The sequence below is a fragment of the Ranitomeya imitator genome, chromosome 3 (assembly GCF_032444005.1).
Source record: "Ranitomeya imitator isolate aRanImi1 chromosome 3, aRanImi1.pri, whole genome shotgun sequence".
Lineage (NCBI taxonomy): Eukaryota > Metazoa > Chordata > Amphibia > Anura > Dendrobatidae > Ranitomeya > Ranitomeya imitator.
In genome coordinates this window covers 111,455,130-111,474,518 of record NC_091284.1, presented here as the reverse complement: position 1 = coordinate 111,474,518, position 19,389 = coordinate 111,455,130, and the positions used below count along the sequence as shown (strand labels likewise).

Genomic DNA, 19,389 nt, shown 5'->3' with positions numbered 1-19,389 from the left:
TCCTGAGTGCCTGGTATTGATTGTGACCCTGGCCTAGCTGCGCTGATGCACTATAGTCGGCTGTCAGTTAGTGACGAGGCGCGCTCACATGTCTTTTCTCTGTACTCTGACCGGTGACAGTAATTGCTCTGGGCACGCTTGTATAACTGAAAGCTGGCTACTTCCAGGAGGTGTAAAGTTAATATTTCACCCGGGTGCTGCATTTTCTGTACTGTGACTGGGCACTTTCATGACACTATTAACTAGCAGATATATTGTTAATCGGACATCATGTTTCCCTTTAGCATAATACTGTGGGGCAGATTTCTCAAAAGACTAATGTGCACTTACAGTATAGTTTTCATTTTATCAGAGCAGTTCAGAATAGAGTTAAAGAAAATCTGTCCCCAGGTTTTGCTGCCTCATAGGAGAATAGCATAATGTAGGCCTAGAGAAGCTGAATCCAAGGATGTATCATTTAGTTTATTGGGTGCAGCAGTTCTGACAGTGTAACCTGCCCACACCAGGCTCTCTATCTATATAGTCTATGGACTGCTGATCAGAGCAGCAGTGATAATCACCAGGTTATAAATCTTCAGTGTAAATTAAAGGTAGGTGCACATGTCGCGGATCTGGCTGGATCCGCAGCGGATTTGGCCCTGCGAATCCAGTTTTCCATGCAGTGTACAGTACCATGTAAACCTATGGAAAACCATATCCGCTGGGCCCATGCTGCAGAAAATTCTGCGCAGAAACGCAGCGGTTTATTTTCCGCAGCGGTTTATTTTCTGCAGCATGTCAATTCTTTGTACAAAATCTGCAGCGTTTACACCTATTCCATTATAGGAATCCGCAGGTGTAAAAATGCAGACAAAATCTGCACAAAATCTGTAGGGAATCCGCAACGTGTGCACATACCCTAACAGTGCACAGCCTGACCTTAACATATCTTTGAATTCTGTGTTTAATCTCCTACCTCATGCTAATACTACATGGCAAAAACCTGCTGGTAGATTCCTTTTTAAGCTTTGGTTGCAATGGGTGACAAAGACCGTTTTCTATTAAATACTCTTCTAAATTGGTGTTAGTTCCCACCCCACCTCCCCCCTCACACCTATCCCATACCCCCACACACACCCCATAATGATCTTTTGAATTGGGTAATGTTCACATGTGTGTAATAGGTTCCCTTCAACAAAAGTCCTGATGTTGTGCTGGGTCTGTCACAAGACCTATCCAAACGGCATCTGACTATCCCAATTGGTATTGTAGGCTGTTTGATGATTTAGACGCTCCGTTTTCATTTTGCTTACTGCTCTTGTTTTATTTTTCCAGGTGCAATTAACCTTCCGTGTTGAATGACTCAAATCTTCTGTGGGATTTATCTTGTGGTTCTTTATATCTGAAGCCACCCTGTGGCCATATTCATCGCAGAGCCGGAGTTCCTTAGGATTTGTGAACTCCTGAAGGTCTCCACCACTGTATTGTTTCCAGGACTGAATTCATCATGGTCCTGTCACAGAGGCAACGAGATGAGCTGTAAGTTACCTGTGCTATAAGCGACATTGTATAAAGGATATTGGATTGGCTATTTCCTCCTAATAAATGTTAGACTGATGAACAGGAATGTCCCACCTCAGTGTTGCTCTGCCCTGCCCATGGCCTTCAGCTGAGTCTGGGTGTAGTAGACTTTATGCAGAAATTAAACAGGCTCGACAGGTTTGCTTTGTGAAACAGCAGCTTGTGCCGTTAAATCAAGTCTCTTTAGAAGAAGGAAAATCAAAGGTGATGAGCTCATAAGTGAATATTTATGTACTAGCAACCTATTCATTGAAATCAATATATGGGTAATAAAACATTTCCCTTATGTCTGGATTTCAAATAGTATCTTGTACAGATGTGTGTGTGTGTGTATGTATGTATGTATGTATGTGTGTGTATGTATATATATATATCTATCTATCTATCTATCTATATATATCCGTCTGTCTGTCTGTCTGTCCTGGAAATCCCGGCTCTCTGATTGGTCGAGGCCGTCAGGCCTCGACCAATCAGAGACCGGCACAGCATCGACGTAGAAATCCCGCGTCTCTGATTGGTCGAGGCCTGGCGGCCTCGACCAATCAGCAACGGGCACAGCGACGATGATGTCATAATGGTTGCCATGGCGACGATGTCATAAAGGTTGCCTCGACCAATCAGCGACGGGCACAGTCTGCCGCGAATTCTGGAATCATCATTGTCCATATACTACGGGGACATGCATATTCTAGAATACCCGATGCGTTAGAATCGGTCCACAATCTAGTGTGTGTATGTATGTATATATATATATATATATATATATATATATATATATATACATACACACACACACACACACACACACACACACACACACACACACACACACACACACACACACACACACACACACACCTGTACAAGATACTATTTGAAATCCAGATATAAGGGAAATGTTTTATTACCCATATATTGATTTCAATGAATAGGTTGCTAGTACATAAATATTATATACACACACATATAATAATATATACACACAATAGATTGTGGCCCGATTCTAACGCATCGGGTATTCTAGAATATGCATGTCCCCGTAGTATATGGACAATGATGATTCCAGAATTCGCGGCAGACTGTGCCGGTCGCTGATTGGTCAAGGCAACCTTTATGACATCATCGTCGCCATGGCAACCATTATGACATCTACGTCGATACTGTGCCCTTTGCTGAATCAGAAACGTGGGATTTCTACGTCCTTTATGACCTCATCGTCGCTGTGCCCATTGCTGATTGGTCGAGGCCTGGCGGCCTCGACCAATCAGAGACGCGGGATGTCTACGTCCTTTGACATCATCGTCGCCATGCTGTGCCCGTCGCTGATTGGTCGCGGCCTCGACCAATCAGAAAGCCGGGATTTCCAGGACAGACAGACAGACAGACGGAAAAACCCTTAGGCAATTATATATATAGATAGATATAGATAATCCAAGCCAGAGCAGCTATCCACCACAACCTCTGGACAGAAAAACTCAATCAAGCTAATTATTCCTCAGCCGTACAGGTGATGTAATGCCACTTCTGCGTTGGGTTGAACTTTGAAATAGAGCTACTAGTAGAGCGGAGTCCTGAAAAAGCTTTGACAGTGTCGGGCACAGCCTTCTCTTGACTAGGTTTAGACCACTCATAAGTGTGTGGGAGGTCCGCACTTTTACGAAGTACTGACGTTCTACTTCTCAATGCAGAGTGTAAGCTGCTTGCAAAAAATCGTGCTGCTGCAGTGAGGAGCCGGCTGTCAGACGCAGCCAGATTCCCAATAGAGGAGACAGAGATGGTTATAACAACTCTGCTTCCTAATTTCTGCATACACTGCTGAACCAGTACTGTCTATGCAGGATAGGAAACACTGTCAGCACTTCCTCCTCTCCAGACGCAATGATCGCTGGGTGTAGGGAGAGAGCAGGTGGCTAAGGCTAAGTTCACATTAGCATTCGGGGGCTTTGCGGAGGGCTGCGGTCGTCCTCAATTAAGCCTCGCCTACTTCCGCATACTTCTGCATGTGTCCTGCATACCTATCTTTAACATTGGGTACGTAGGACATACAGATGCGTCGTTTTGACGCGCCCGCCAACTGCACGGAAATGCAACAAGCTGCGTTTTGTGCGGGCGGTGGGCGTGTCAAAACGACGCATCCGTATGTCCTGGGTACCCAATGTTAAAGATAGGTATGCAGGACTCATGCAGAAGTATGCAGAAGTAGGCTGGGCTTAACGGAGGAAGTACGCAGCCCTCCGCAAAGCCACTGAACACAAATGTGAACCCGGCCTAAGCCATTTCTAAGCCTGAAATGAATGGAAAAATTAAACATTAAAAATTCAAAAAAAGTAAACGGTTTTAGGCCCACCCTTGTTAAAAAAAAAAAAAAAAAAAAAAAAAAAAGGTTAAAAAAAAGGCCACTAAACAAAATTACTACAGAAAGGGGATCACAATTTTAAAATGTTAACTGGTCCTTTTGTGGTCATAATAAAAATCAAATGTGAAAATACACGTATTTCAGATTTTTCTTTACTTTTCCCCTTATAATCCACAAAAATAAAATCAAATCAAAATTATATGAAAATTAAGACCCACGTTTCGCAGAAAAAGATGGAAAAAAGATTTTGAATATCTGAATGAAACCGATCTTCATATTTTTTGGGAGTTGTTAAAAGTGCATGTATGAAAGGACCCCAGATTGTGTCTGGGGAAAATGCCCCATTCTTGAACTGGATAGACATGCCCAGTATGTTAGATGCTTTTGCGGCTGTTTAATGGCCTTGCCCAATTCAGCAAATACACATTTAAAAAAAAAAGTGCAGAGATAATTTTCTTTTTTTAAATCGGATACATTTTTATTGAATTTTTCAACATACAACAAAAGAAAATACCCATCCAACTCACTCCTCCTTGTTCCGGACCACATAGCAATTAGCAAGTATCCTTCTATATTATTTCAAAACACTCTTTTTCGGTGATTACTTTGTATCTCCGTTCATACTGCACACACACACAAATGATACACCATTTGAAAGGTTAATGTGCCACCTTCAGCAAGAAAATGGCCACAAACCACACATCCATTATGTGATCACAAAATACACTTTAAACATTAATTTTTATAAACCTGTAGTAAGTAAAAATGACCTGCAGGCTGCACCACACTACACCAAAGCGTACTAATACAAAGCTGAAACAAATCCTAACATTTGCCGTGGGGGCTTTCCAGCTTGCCGAACTCCTCTCCCAGCCGATTTCAGGCAGGTGCATATAAAATATTTGTTACATATGTGGAAGTAGAATAAAAGTAAAATTTTACCTGTTTAAAACTTCAGCTTTAAAGGGAACCTGTCACCCCCAAAATCGAGGGTGAGCTAAGCCTCTAAAAGAGAAAAAAAGAGGTTAGATTATACTCGCCCAGTGGCGGTCCGGTCCGATGGGTGTGGCAGACCGGTCCGGCGCCTCCCATCTTCATCAGATGACATTCCCTTCTGGTCTTCACGCTGCGGCTCCGGCGTACTTTGTCTGCCCTGTTGAGGGCAGAGCAAAGTACTGCAGTGTGCAGGTGCCAGAAAAGGTCAGAGAGGCCCGGTGCCTGCGCACTGCAGTACTTTGCTCTGCCCTCAACAGGTCAGACAAAGTACGCCTGCGCCGGAGCGCGAAGACAAGAAGAGGATGTCATCCTATGAAGATGGGAGGCCCCGGACTGGACAGCGACGCCCACCCGCCCAGGAGAGTATAATCCTCTTTTTCTCATCTTTTAGGATTCATCGGGAGCTTATCTACAGTATTACAGAATGCTGTAAATAAGCCCCTGATGCTGGTGGGCTTAGCTCACCCTCGATTTTGGGGGTGACAGGTTCTCTTTAATACTGAAGATATAAATGAATGCAGCCTAAAAGGGACCGGACAGGTTCTTAACTATCAGATTTTCCGTATTATTGGACAGTCATTGAAAAGTCTATCTTCCTTCTAATGTTGCAGCTTATTGGTGACCTGGAGTCAACTCTGGTTCCAAGTAAAAAAAAAAAAACAAAAAAAAACTGTAGTGTTGACATAACTCAGACTGCACATTGTTTCCCAATGGGAGAGATTGGTGGAAACAACCTTACAAAAATTGAAAAACAAAATTCCATCCGTAGGGAAAAAAACACAAAATCTGCAGATAAAACTTTTTTTTTTTTTTTTTTTTAACCCCTTCATGACCCAGCCTATTTTGACCTTAATGACCTGGCCGTTTTTTGCAATTCTGACCAGTGTCCCTTTATGAGGTAATAACTCAGGAACGCTTCAACGGATCCTAGCGGTTCTGAGATTGTTTTTTCGTGACATATTGGGCTTCATGTTAGTGGTAAATTTAGGTCAATAAATTCTGCGTTTATTTGTGATAAAAACGGAAATTTGGCGAAAATTTTGAAAATTTCGCAATTTTCACATTTTGAATTTTTATTCTGTTAAACCAGAGAGTTATGTGACACAAAATAGTTAATAAATAACATTTCCCACATGTATACTTTACACCAGCACAATTTTGGAAACAACATTTTTTTTTGCTAGGAAGTTATAAGAGTTAAAATTTGACCAGCGATTTCTCATTTTTACAACGAAATTTACAAAACCATTTTTTTTAGGGACCACCTCACATTTGAAGTCAGTTTGAGGGGTCTATATGGATGAAAATACCCAAAAGTGACACCATTCTAAAAAATGCACCCCTCAAGGTGCTCAAAACCACATTCAAGAAGTTTTTTAACCCTTCAGGTGCTTCACAGCAGCAGAAGCAACATGGAAGGAAAAAATGAACATTTAACTTTTTAGTCACAAAAATTATCTTTTAGCAACATTTTTTTTATTTTCCCAATGGTACAAGGAGAAACTGAACCACGAAAGTTGTTGTCCAATTTGTCCTGAGTACGCTGATACCTCATATGTGGGGGTAAACCAATGTTTGGGCGCACGGCAGGGCTTGGAAGGGAAGGAGCGCCATTTGACTTTTTGAATGAAAAATTGGCTCCACTCTTTAGCGGACACCATGTCACGTTTGGAGAGCCCCCGTGTGCCTAAAAATTGGAGCTCCCCCACACGTGACCCCATTTTGGAAACTAGACGCCCCAAGGAACTTATCTAGATGCATAGTGAGAACTTTGAACCCCCGGGGGCTTCACAAATTGATCCGTAAAAATGAAAAAGTACTTTTTTTTCACAAAAAAATTCTTTTAGCCTCAATTTTTTTCATTTTCACATGGGCAACAGGATAAAATGGATCCTAAAATTTGTTTGGCAATTTCTCCTGAGTACACCGATACTTCACATGTGGGGGTAAACCACTGTTTGGGCACATGGTAAGGTTCGGAAGGGAAGGAGCGCCATTTGACTCTTTGAATGAAAAATTATCTCCATCGTTAGCGGACACCATGTCGTGTTTGGAGAGCCCCCGTGTGCCTAAACATTGGAGCTCCCCCACAAATGACCCCATTTTGGAAACTAGACCCCCCAAGGAACTTATCTAGATGCATATTGAGCACTTTAAACCCTCAGGTGCTTCACAAATTGATCTGTAAAAATGAAAAAGTACTTTTTTTTTTCACAAAAAAATTCTTTTCGCCTCAGTTTTTCATTTTCACATGGGCAATAGGATAAAATGAATCCTAAAATTTGTTGGGCAATTTCTCCCGAGTACGCCGATACCTCATATGTGGGGGTAAACCACTGTTTGGGCACACGGCAGGGCTCGGAAGGGAAGGCGCGCCATTTGACTTTTTGAATGGAAAATTAGCTCCAATTGTTAGCGGACACCATGTCGCGTTTAGAGAGCCCCTGTGTGCCTATGCATTGGAGCTCCCCCACAAGTGACCCCATTTTGGAAACTAGACCCCCCAAGGAACTTATCTAGATGCATATTGAGCACTTTAAACCCCCAGGTGCTTCACAGAAGTTTATAATGCAGAGCCATGAAAATAAAAAATAATTTTTCTTTCCTCAAAAATGATTTTTAGCCTGGAATTTCCTATTTTGCCAAGGGTAATAGGAGAAATTGGACCGCAAATGTTGTTGTCCAGTTTGTCCTGAGTACGCTGATACCCCATATGTGGGGGTAAACCACTGTTTGGGCGCACGGCAGGGCTCGGAAGGGAAGGCACGCCAATTGGCTTTTTAAATGGAAAATTAGCTCCAATCATTAGCGGACACCATGTCACGTTTGGAGAGCCCCTGTGTGCCTAAACATTGGAGATCCCCCACATATGACCCCATTTTGGAAACTAGACCCCCAAAGGAACTAATCTAGATGTGTGGTGAGGACTTTGAACTTCCAAGTGCTTCACAGAAGTTTATAACGCAGAGCCATGAAAATAAAATAAAAATTTTATTTTCTCTAAAATGATCTTTTAGCCTGCAATTTATTATTTTCCCAAGGGTAACAGGAGAAATTTGACCCCAAAAGTTGTTGTACAGTTTCTCCTGAGTACGCTGATACCCCATATGTGGGGGTAAACCACAGTTTGGGCACATGTCGGGGCTCGGAAGTCAAGTAGTGACATTTTGAAATGCAGACTTTGATGGAATGCTCTGCGGGCGTTACGTTGCGTTTGCAGAGCCCCTGATGTGGCTAAACAGTAGAAACCCCCCACAAGTGACCCCATTTTAGAAACTAGACCCCGAAAGGAACTTATCTAGATGTGAGGTGAGCACTTTGAACCCCCAAGTGCTTCACAGAAGTTTATAACACAGAGCAGTGAAAATAATAAATACGTTTTCTTTCCTCAAAAATAATTTTTTAGCCCAGAATTTTTTATTTTCCCAAGGGTTACAGGAGAAATTGGACCCCAAAAGTTGTTGTCCAGTTTCTCCTGAGTACGCTGATACCCCATATGTGGGGGTAAACCACTGTTTGGGCACACGTCGGGGCTCAGAAGGGAAGTAGTGACTTTTGAAATGCAGACTTTGATGGAATGGTCTGCGGGCGTCACGTTGCGTTTGCAGAGCCCCTGGTGTGCCTAAACAGTAGAAACCCCCCACAAGTGACCCCATTTTGGAAACTAGACCCCCCAAGGAACTTATCTAGATATGTGGTGAGCACTTTGAACCCCCAAGTGCTTCACAGACGTTTACAACGCAGAGCCGTGAAAATAAAAAATCATTTTTCTTTCCTCAAAAATGATGTTTTAGCAAGCAATTTTTTATTTTCTCAAGGGTAACAGGAGAAATTGGACCCCAGTAATTGTTGCCCAGTTTGTCCTGAGTACGCTGATACCCCATATGTGGGGGTAAACCACTGTTTGGGCACATGTCGGGGCTCGGAAGTCAAGTAGTGACGTTTTGAAATGCAGACTTTGATGGAATGGTCTGCGGGCGTCACGTTGCGTTTGCAGAGCCCCTGGTGTGCCTAAACAGTAGAAACCCCCCACAAGTGACCCCATTTTGGAAACTAGACCCCCCAAGGAACTTATCTAGATATGTGGTGAGCACTTTGAACCCCCAAGTGCTTCACAGACGTTTACAACGCAGAGCCGTGAAAATAAAAAATCATTTTACTTTCCTCAAAAATGATGTTTTAGCAAGCAATTTTTTATTTTCTCAAGGGTAACAGGAGAAATTGGACCCCAGTAATTGTTGCCCAGTTTGTCCTGAGTACACTGATACCCCATATGTGGGGGTAAACCACTGTTTGGGCACACGTCGGGGCTCGGAAGGGAAGGAGCACCATTTGACTTTTTGAATAAAAGATTGGCTGGAATCAATGGTGGCGCCATGTTGCGTTTGGAGACCCCCTGATGTGCCTAAACAGTGGAAACCCCTCAATTCTACCTCCAACACACCCCTAACCCTTATCCCAACTGTAGCCGTAACCCTAACCACAACCCTAACCGCAACACACCCCTAACCACAACCCTAACCCCAACACACCCCTAACCCTAACCACAACCCTAATTCCAACCCAACCCTAACCCTAAGGCTATGTACCCACGTTGCGGATTCGTGTGAGATTTTTCCGCACCATTTTTGAAAAATCCGCGGGTAAAAGGCACTGCGTTTTACCTGCGGATTTCACCTGCGGATTCCTATTGAGGAATAGGTGTAAAACGCTGCGGAATCCGCACAAAGAATTGACATGCTGCGGAAAATACAACGCAGCGTTTCCGTGCGGTATTTTCCGCACCATGGGCACAGCGGATTTGGTTTTCCATAGGTTTACATGGTACTGTAAACCTGATGGAACACTGCTGCGGATCCGCAGCGGCCAATCCGCTGCGGATCCGCAGCCAAATCCGCACCGTGTGCACATAGCCTAATTCTAAAGGTATGTGCACACGCTGTGGAAAACGCTGCGGATCCGCAGCAGTTTCCCATGAGTTTACATTTCAATGTAAACCTATGGGAAACAAAAATCGCTGTACACATGCTGCGGAAAAACTGCACGGAAACGCAGCGGTTTACATTCCGCAGCATGTCACTTCTTTCTGCGGATTCCACAGCGGTTTTACAACTGCTCCAATAGAAAATCGCAGTTGTAAAACCGCAGTGAAATGCGCAGAAAAACCGCGGTAAATCTGCCATAAATCGGCAGCGGTTTAGCACTGCGGATTTATCAAATCCGCTGCAGAAAAATCCGCAGAGGACCAGAATACGTGTGCACATACCGAAACCCTAACCCTAACCCTACCCCTAACCCTACCCCTACCCCTAACCCTACCCCTACCCCTAACCCTACCCCTAACCCTACCCCTACCCCTACCCCTAACCCTAACCCTAACCCTACCCCTAACCCTACCCCTAACCCTACCCCTAACCCTACCCCTAACCCTACCCCTAACCCTAACCCTAACCCTAACCCTACCCCTAACCCTACCCCTAACCCTAACCCTAGTTCTAACTCCAACCTTAGTGAAAAAAAAAAAAATTCTTTATTTTATTATTGTCCCTATCTATGGGGGACAAATGGGGGGGGTCATTTACTGTTTTTTTATTTTGACCACTGTGATAGATTATATCACAGTGATCAAAATTCACATTGGAACGAATCTGCCGGCCGGCAGATTCGGCGGGCGCACTGCGCATGCGCCCGCCATTTTGGAACATGGCGGCGCTCGGGGAAGAAGACTGACGGACCCCGCCAGGATCGGTAAGTATAAGGGGGGGAGATCAGGGCACAGGGGGGGGAGATCAGGGCACGGGGGGGCGTCGGAGCACGGGGGGGGAGGGATCGGAGCATGGGGGAGAGTGATCGGTGTGCGGGCGGGTGGATCGGTGTGCAGGGGGGGGGGATCGGTGTGCAGGGGGGGTGGTTCGGAGCACGGGGGGGGATCGGAGTGCGGGGGGGTTTGATTGGAGCGCGGGGGGTGTGATTGGAGCACGGGGGGAGCGGACAGGAGGACGGGGGAGCGGAGCACAGGACGGAGGGGAGCGGGCCACAGATCGGGGGGCTGGGGGGGCGATCGGAGGGGTGGGGTGGGGGCACATTAGTATTTCCAGCCATGGCCGATGATATTGCAGCATCGGCCATGGCTGGATTGTAATATTTCACCATTTTTTTAGGTGAAATATTACAAATCGCTCTGATTGGCAGTTTCACTTTCAACAGCCAATCAGAGCGATCGTAGCCACGAGGGGGTGAAGCCACCCCCCCTGGGCTAAACTACCACTCCCCCTGTCCCTGCAGATCGGGTGAAATGGGAGTTAACCCTTTCACCCGATCTGCAGGGACGCGATCTTTCTGTGACACAGCATATGCGTCACAGGTCGGATTGGCACCGACTTTCATGACGCATACGCTGTGTCACAGGTCGGGAAGGGGTTAAAGGGATATTCCCTATTATACAATGGTGTAAATGCGCTCAGTTATGGGGTCAATTCTCCATCATTCTTACTGTCAAAGTGGCACTGGTGTACAGGGAGCTGCTCCGTTCACATACATAGGGCTGTGTTACACTTCCCTACACTGCAGATAGATGGCAGTGCTGCTGTGGAGGGGGAAAACATGCTGCTGCACCTGATTTTTTGCAAGGTCCTGACAATCAGACCCCTACTGATCAGTAAGTAAAATACCATTATGTTTAATGTTGGGGGATCTCCTGTAGGCTGGAGTCACACACAATGTATAAAAAAACAAATCGGTTTATTTACATGGAGGAGAATCGCAGAAATGTTCCCTGAAGTGATCCATGTGTCATCCGTGTGCAGTGCGAGGATGCGATTTTCTCGCATGCAAGCGTCCATACGGCGAGATTTTCACGCCGGCTTGCAAAATACGCCGGCTTGCCTCAATTCTCCGAGGTATGGATTCAGGCACAACCCAAGTCACGTGCTGAGAGCGGGCACGTGACAAATTAGTTACACCACGGAGAAGGTGGCACGTGACAGGGCTCGTTAAAGGGTTGACATTGACTGTTAGGATTGCTACTTCAAATAGGTGGCACTAGAGTTCTAATCCTCTTCCTCTCTGAAGAGACAATTTTGTATATAGTGTATGTAAACTTCTGGTTTCAACTATAGGTACTTAAAAATGTAAAGGTGCCAATACATCTGAGGCTACTTTCACACTAGCGTCGGATTCGGCCCGTCGCAGTGCGTTAGGCTGAGATTCTGACGCTAGCGTTTGATGCGCCGCACAACGGGTGCAGCGGATGCATTTCTCCGGCGCATCCGCTGCCCCATTGTGAGGTGAGGTGCTGGGAGGTGGGGGTGGAGTTCCGGCTGCGCATGCGCGGTCGGAAAAAGCGGTCCGTTGGCAACAAAAAAACATTACATTTAACGCTTTTTGCTCCCGGCGGTCCGCCACAACACGGCGCAACCGTCGCACAACGGTTGCGACGTGTGTCAATACGTCGCAATGCGTCGGTAATGTTACTCTATGGGGCAAAAACGCATCCTGCAAACAATTTTGCAGGATGCGTTTTTTCCCCTAAACGACGCATTGTGACGTATTCAAAACAACGCCAGTGTGAAAGTAGCCTTATATAGTGATGAGGGAATGTGCTCGGATAACGTGCTATCAGAGCATGCTAATGTGCTAACTGAGTGTCTTCAGCGTGCTTGAAAAATAAGTTAGAGTCCACGCTGCTGCATGTCTCACGGCTATTCAACAGCCACAATACATACAGGGATTGCTAAACAAACAGGCAATCCATGTATGTGTTTCGGCAGCCACGGGGGAGTCCAAACATTTTTTGAACATGCCGAAGACACGTTATCGGAGCATGTTCGCTCATCACTAATCTTAAAGCATTTTTACATGGAATGATGAGCAGGTGGAAGAATACCGTATTCTGTTGTCCACCATTGGTCCATATAAATATGTACTATCAAATGATCATGTGCTAGGTTGTCCTCATTCGTGTAGGTTGTTGGCAGCATGGCGCCTTGTATAAATGTTCTGAATAGGACCGAATGATAATACTTGTTTAGTAGCGTACATGGTCATACAGTGCCAGTGATTTGTACAATGTAAATGGAATATATTTATTTTACCCTATTTTTTTTTTTCACTTTCTTACCTGCTCCATGATGTCTCACTTGGAACAGTTTTGGTTTTCTTTTTTGCCTAATGGTTAATTTTGTCCAGAATAAAAGATTGACACCACACAAGCCAAACATCCATCTAAATATTAAAGCTATTGACAAAATGCCCCTTTTCTTTAATCAAATCCTTGTTAAAGCCCACGAACACCACTGTGCTCTGTGATTATTCCTGTAAGACATGGATATTAGTGGCCATCTATAAAGAGCTGATCAGGACTTCTCCGCTATCTCTCCATGTAACCTAATGATGCAAATGTTTCTAATCACTGGATCCAAGCTAAATTCAGCTATGATCAATTGACTTGTACAAAAAATTGTAACCCCAATGGGCTACATGATAGATAGATATATATATATATATATATATATATATATAGATAGATAGATATAGATATAGATATAGATATAGATATATAGATATAGATATATAGATAGATATATAGATAGATATATAGATAGATATATAGATATATAGATAGATATATAGATATATAGATATAGAGAGAGAGAACTATGCATGCACTTCCTGCATTCATAATCTTCTTTCTTAATTTTAAGTACAGAAATGTAAGATTTCATTATTTCAATGGCATTCCTACTGAAATGTGTGCTCCACGAAGAGTCCAGGCTAATAACGTGCAGCATTGATTCAGGCTCCAATTCAATTTGTAGTTCACTTTTGCTATCAGAGCATTGGAGAATGGATGAATGGGCATTGTGTAAATGTCATCTTTTCTGTGTAGGGCAGTCTGGGCCTTCCTGTAAGCAGCCCATTGACAAGCAGGAGACAGGCCACCTCTAACCGACCTTGTCTGCTTCACCTCTGCTATTAGACTTTTTATGCTCAGACTTACCACATGCTTCAGATGTCATTGTTTTGCTCACCCTGCATTGAATTCATTATGCTTAATGATTTTCACTGAAACATTGTCTTCAGTAGGAAGGTAGCTCTGAAATGCTGCCCTCCTTCTCTACTATTCGGTACCTTCACACTTCATTTCAGCCGAACTGATATCATGAAGTGCAGAAATATAATACTGAGACTTTTCATAGATCTGTTGTTAAATGTAGCACCTGGGCTTAATGCTAAGATTGGTATACTATGAAAAATATGTGGATACTGTAATGTATTGATGGCAGTTTAAAGGGAACCTGTTATAGATTTGTGGTGCCTAAAACACTGTCCGCGTGATTAGAGCTTGGTTGCACAATTGCAGTCGGGTATGTTTTGAATGTTTAAGAAAAACAAAAAGATTTGGCCAGTCATTTCTCTGCAGCATTTATTACCTTGTAAACGTGTCATCATGGGGCGGTGCTTTGTCGCCACTGTCCCTTGTTGACATCCTGTTTCGGAGTGGGAGTGATGAGAATTGACAGTAGCTTTTGTCCCTTCCATCGCATCCTCAGTGGCTTCTGCAAGGTCCCTGCTTCTGATGTTTCTGACACCACTGCCTCTTTGCCCGAAGCAGATCATCATTAGGGGGCAATGACAAAAGCTCCATTAGTGGCAAAAAAACAAATGCACAAAAGAAAAACCTTGAGCTTTGCTCACCATGCCTGGGCCAGCATGGAGTTTCCAGCGCTGAGTCTCCACCATTGTGCTATGTTTGAAGCATGGATTTCACGTTGACAGTGTGGCAGTCAGCTGGTCCAAGAGCTCTAAGAGGTTTGCACAGTCTACATAGGCAGAACCGCTGAGTTCCGTTAAGAAAAGACATCGCATCAGAGGCTCGACAGTAGCCCCTTATGTGCTTCTGATGTACTTACAGGAAAACGTTTTCTGGGACAACCTTGTAAAAGTGACATAATTTTTGACCTTTCAGTAACTTGTATTGGCTTGATGGCCATTAACAATTTTAGTAGGGAGTAAAACTTTAAAAGGGTCAAATGTGAATGTGTTCAGATTTTGTCTGCACCTAAAATTGTTTTACAGTATACTTCCAGGAACACTATCCTGTACAATCTGGCTGTGGATAGACTTACGGCATATACAAGCTACTCTGGGTGCATTTTAGGCAGTAACATACAGGTGCTTCTCACAAAATTAGAATATCATCAAAAAGTTAATTTATTTCAGTTCTTAAATTCAGAAAGTGAAACACCTATATTTTATAGTCATTACAAACCGTGATCTATTTCAAGTGTTTATTTCTGTTAATGTTTATGATTATGGCTTAGAGCAGGGCTCCCCAACCTGTAGCTCGGGAGCCACATGTGGCTCGCGGCCCCATGAATTGTGGCTCGCGACTGTTTGCCAGCTTGATGCATTAGGTCCAGGTCTAGCAAACAGGTATGAAGACTGCATCTCAAAATGGTGAATTCTGTGAGTAGCCCTGCACAGAATTGCAGATCTGGATGCACATGTACTGGTCTTAGGGGTTTAGAGATGTTTTAGGTATGGTACGCTGGAGGTTTGTACTACCTTTTAGAGGAGGTGCTCAAAGCTGGATGGGACAGTGTGTTGGGAGAATACTGAATGGGGGTATTGTGTGAACCCCTGGATCTCGGTGTACTGCTCTGGAGTGTTTTCTGTAGAAAAGCTTTGGTTATCATTATACCTGTAATGGGGGCTTTGGTTGACGCTACTTTGAAGGGGGGCGGGAGCTGGATGTGGCTCGCGACCCTCTCTGTGCTGAATGTGGCCTGCGACCTTCTCTCTAAGCTGAATGTGGCTCTCAAGGTCAGAAAGGTTGGGGACCACTGGCTTAGAGCTAATGAAAACACAGAAGTCATTATCTCAGTAAATCAGAATACTTCATAACACCAGCTTGAAAAATTATTTTAAAATCAGAAATGTTGGCCTACTGAAATGTATGTTCAGTAAATGCACTCAGTACTTGGTCGGGGCTCCTTTTGCATCTATTACTGCATCAGTGCGGCGTGGCATGTTGGTGATCAGCCTGTGGCACTGCTGAGGTGTTATGGAAGCCCAGGTTGCTCTGATAGCAGCCTTCAGCTCATCTGCATTGTTGGGTCTGGTGTCTCATATTCCTCTTGACAATACACCATAGATTCTCTATAAGGTTAAGGTCAGGCGAGTTTGCTGGCCAATCAAGCACAGTGATACTGTTGTTTTTTAAACCAGGTATTGGTACGTTTGGCAGTGTGGACAGGTGCCAAGTCCTGCTGGAGAATGAAATTTCCATCTCCAAAAAGCTTGCCGGCAGAGGGAAGCATGAAGTGCTCTAAAATTTCCTGGTAGACGGCTGTGCTGATTTTGGTCTTGATAAAACCCAGTGGACCTACACCAGCAGATGACATGGCTCCCCAAACCATCACTGATTGTGGAAACTTCACACTAGACCTCAAGCAGCTTGGATTGTGGCCTCTCCACTCTTCCTCCACACTCTAGGGCTTTGACTTCCAAATTAAATGCAAAATTCACTTTCATCTGAAATCAACACCTTAGACCACTGAGCAACAGTCCAGTTCTTTTTCTCCTTGGCCCAGGTAAGACGCTTCTGGCTTTGTCTATTGGTCATGAGTGACTTGACACAAGGAATGCGACACTTGTAGCCCATGTCCTGGATACGTGTGTGTGTGTGTGTGTGTGTGTGTGTGGTGGCTCCTGAAGCAATGACTTCAGCACCAATGATTCCACTCCTTGTGAATCTCCCTCAAGTTTTTGAATGGTCTTTTCTTAACAATCCTTTCAAGGCTTCGGTTATCCAGGTTTCTTGTGCACCTTTTTCTACCACACTTTTTCCTTCCTCTCAACTTTTTCATTAATATGCTTGGATACAGCACTCTGAGAACAGCAGACTTCTTTAACAATGACCTTTTGTAGCTTACCCTCCTTGTGGAGTATGTCAGTGACTGCCTTATGGACATCAATCAAGTCAGCCGTCTCCCCCATGACTCCCCTATGGGAGTGGAGTAGGGTCCATATTTATTACTGTAATAAGTGGTACCATGTGACCGCTCACTTCTGGAAGAAGCTGCCGGCGCCCGGGAACCAGGGACCAGCAGGGACGGCGCCAGGAGCAGGTGAGTTATATTACACAGCTCCGCTCCCCCTCCCCTGCCGACCCCTGGGTATGACTCGAGTATAAGCCGAGAGGGGCAATTTCAGCCTAAAAAAAGGCTGAAATTCTCGGCTTATACTCGAGTATATACGGTATTCCAATTTACTGAGATAATGACTTTTGGGTTTTCATTGGCTGTACGCTATAATCCTCAACATTAACAGAAATAAACACTTGAAATAGATCACTCTGTTTGTAATGACTCTGTATAATGAGTTTCACTTTCTGTATTGAAGAACTAAAATTAACTTTTTGATATTCTAATTTTGTGAGAAGCACCTGTATATACAATCTGCTCCATTCAGACAGGTCTGTTAAGGTACCGTCACACTAAGCGACGCTGCAGCGATACCGACAACGATGTCGATCGCTGCAGCGTCACTGTTTGGTCGCTGGAGAGCTGTCGCACAGACAGCTCTCCAGCGACCCAACGATCCCGAGGTCCCTGGTAACCAGGGAAAACATCGGGTTACTAAGTGCAGGGCCACGCTTAGTAACCCGATGTTTACCCTGGTTACCAGCGTAAACGTTAAAAAAACAAACACTACATAGTTACCTTCCGCTGTCTGTCCTCCAGCGCTGTGCTTTCCTCTGCACTGTCAGCGCCGGTCAGCCGGAAAGCAGAGCGGTGACGTCACCGCTGTGCTCTGCTTTCCGGCTGGCTGGTGCTGACACAGGATGCAGGAGGAGTGCAGAGAAGCACAGCGCCGGGGACAGACAGCGGAAGGTAAGTATGTAGTGTTTGTTTTTTTAACGTTCACGCTGGTAACCAGGGTAAACATTGGGTTACTAAGTACGGCCCTGCGCTTAGTAACCCGATGTTTACCCTGGTTACCAGTGAAGACATCGTTGGATCGGCGTCACACACGCCGATCCAGCGATGTCAGCGGGAAGTTCAGCGACCAAATAAAGTTCTGGACTTTCCTTAGCGACCAACGATCTTCCAGCAGGGGCCTGATCGTTGGTTGCTGTCACACATAACGATTTCCTTAATGATATCGTTGCTATGTCACAAAAAGCAACGATATCGTTAACGATATCGTTATATGTGACGGTACCTTTAGGCTTGTTGATACTGAGAGAACCTGTTTAGGCCTTGTGCAGACAATGCAGATTTGGTGCGTTTTTGCCATGCTGATTGCTAGCAAAACCTGAAGTACTCGTGATACCAGCAAAGTAAATGAGAAACCTAGAGCAATGCCCACGATGATGATTTTTGAGTTGCAGATTTGGTACAGAAAATCTGCAGCTTGTCAATTTGCTGTATTCTGTTGGCATTGGCGTTTTTCACAATTGACCTTGCTCAAATCAGTCAAAAAGTGCACGGCAAAAACATGCATTTTTGCTGCTGTTTTTTTTCCCTTCTTTCTCTGAGATGCAGAAATAATGAAGACATTTCTGCACCCATTAACTGCTCGTGTGCCTAAATGTCTAGCCTTGGTCTATCAATTTGTGTATATTAAAGGCTATGTGCACACGTTTAGTAAATGGATGCAGACATTTCTGCATCTCTTGGCAGGAAAAACGCAGCTGCAAAAAAGTGCATTTTTGGCTTATGTGCCCATGATCAGGATATTGCAGCGTTATGAATGCAGCAGATTTTGCTGGTTCTAGTTACGCAGGTAAATCTGTATGTGTTCATTGAACCATGCGGATTTACCTCATGTAATGAATGGCTATGGGTGAGACTGTGCAGTGGAGACTAGCGTCCCGCTTCGGATGATTGACATGCTGTGGCTCATAAACCCGCGCCGTGGGTGAGTTTACCCAGAGTCAGATAGAAGCACAGTGGGCATGGGATTTCTATAAATCCCATCCACTGTACTTGTAACCTAGAACGCAGCATTTTGGACTCTGCACAGATGAACTGCATCTAAAACTCTTGTATTCCGGATCGCGGGCATGTACCCTTAGGTTTAATCATAATGAGAAGAAACCCTTTCTTGTTGGTCATATGCAGTTCATTCTAAGGATTCCCAGTGTATGCAGCACGTTTGTCCCTACTGATTTCAATTGTAAAAAAAAAAAAATGCTACAAAAATCAATTCGCAATTTTCAGACTTTGATTATTCCTGTAATCCAGATAGTCATACCACAGCAAAACATTAATAACTAATATTTCCCAAATGTCTGCTTTACATCAGTATCGTTTGTGAAATGTTTTATTTTGTTAGCATTTTAGGAGGTTAAAAAATGTAGCAGTAATTATTCATTTTTTTTTTTCAAGGAAATGTACAATTTTTTTTTTTAGTGACTTATCCATGTTTGAAGTACCTTTAGGGTCCCATATATTGGGAAACCCCCAAAA

The 19,389-nt window shown here is 44.2% G+C and overlaps 1 protein-coding gene across 1 annotated transcript in view; it reads left to right on the top strand.

The window, feature by feature from the left end:
* PAFAH1B1 (platelet activating factor acetylhydrolase 1b regulatory subunit 1) overlaps nucleotides 1-19,389 on the top strand; it is a 126,645-nt gene that overhangs the window by 46,173 nt on the left and 61,083 nt on the right. Inside the window, exon 2 of the mRNA XM_069761282.1 lies at nucleotides 1,315-1,518. Within this exon, the coding sequence (XP_069617383.1) occupies nucleotides 1,487-1,518 (32 nt within the window). The 5' untranslated portion in view covers nucleotides 1,315-1,486. The remainder of the gene's footprint in view (nucleotides 1-1,314; nucleotides 1,519-19,389) is intronic.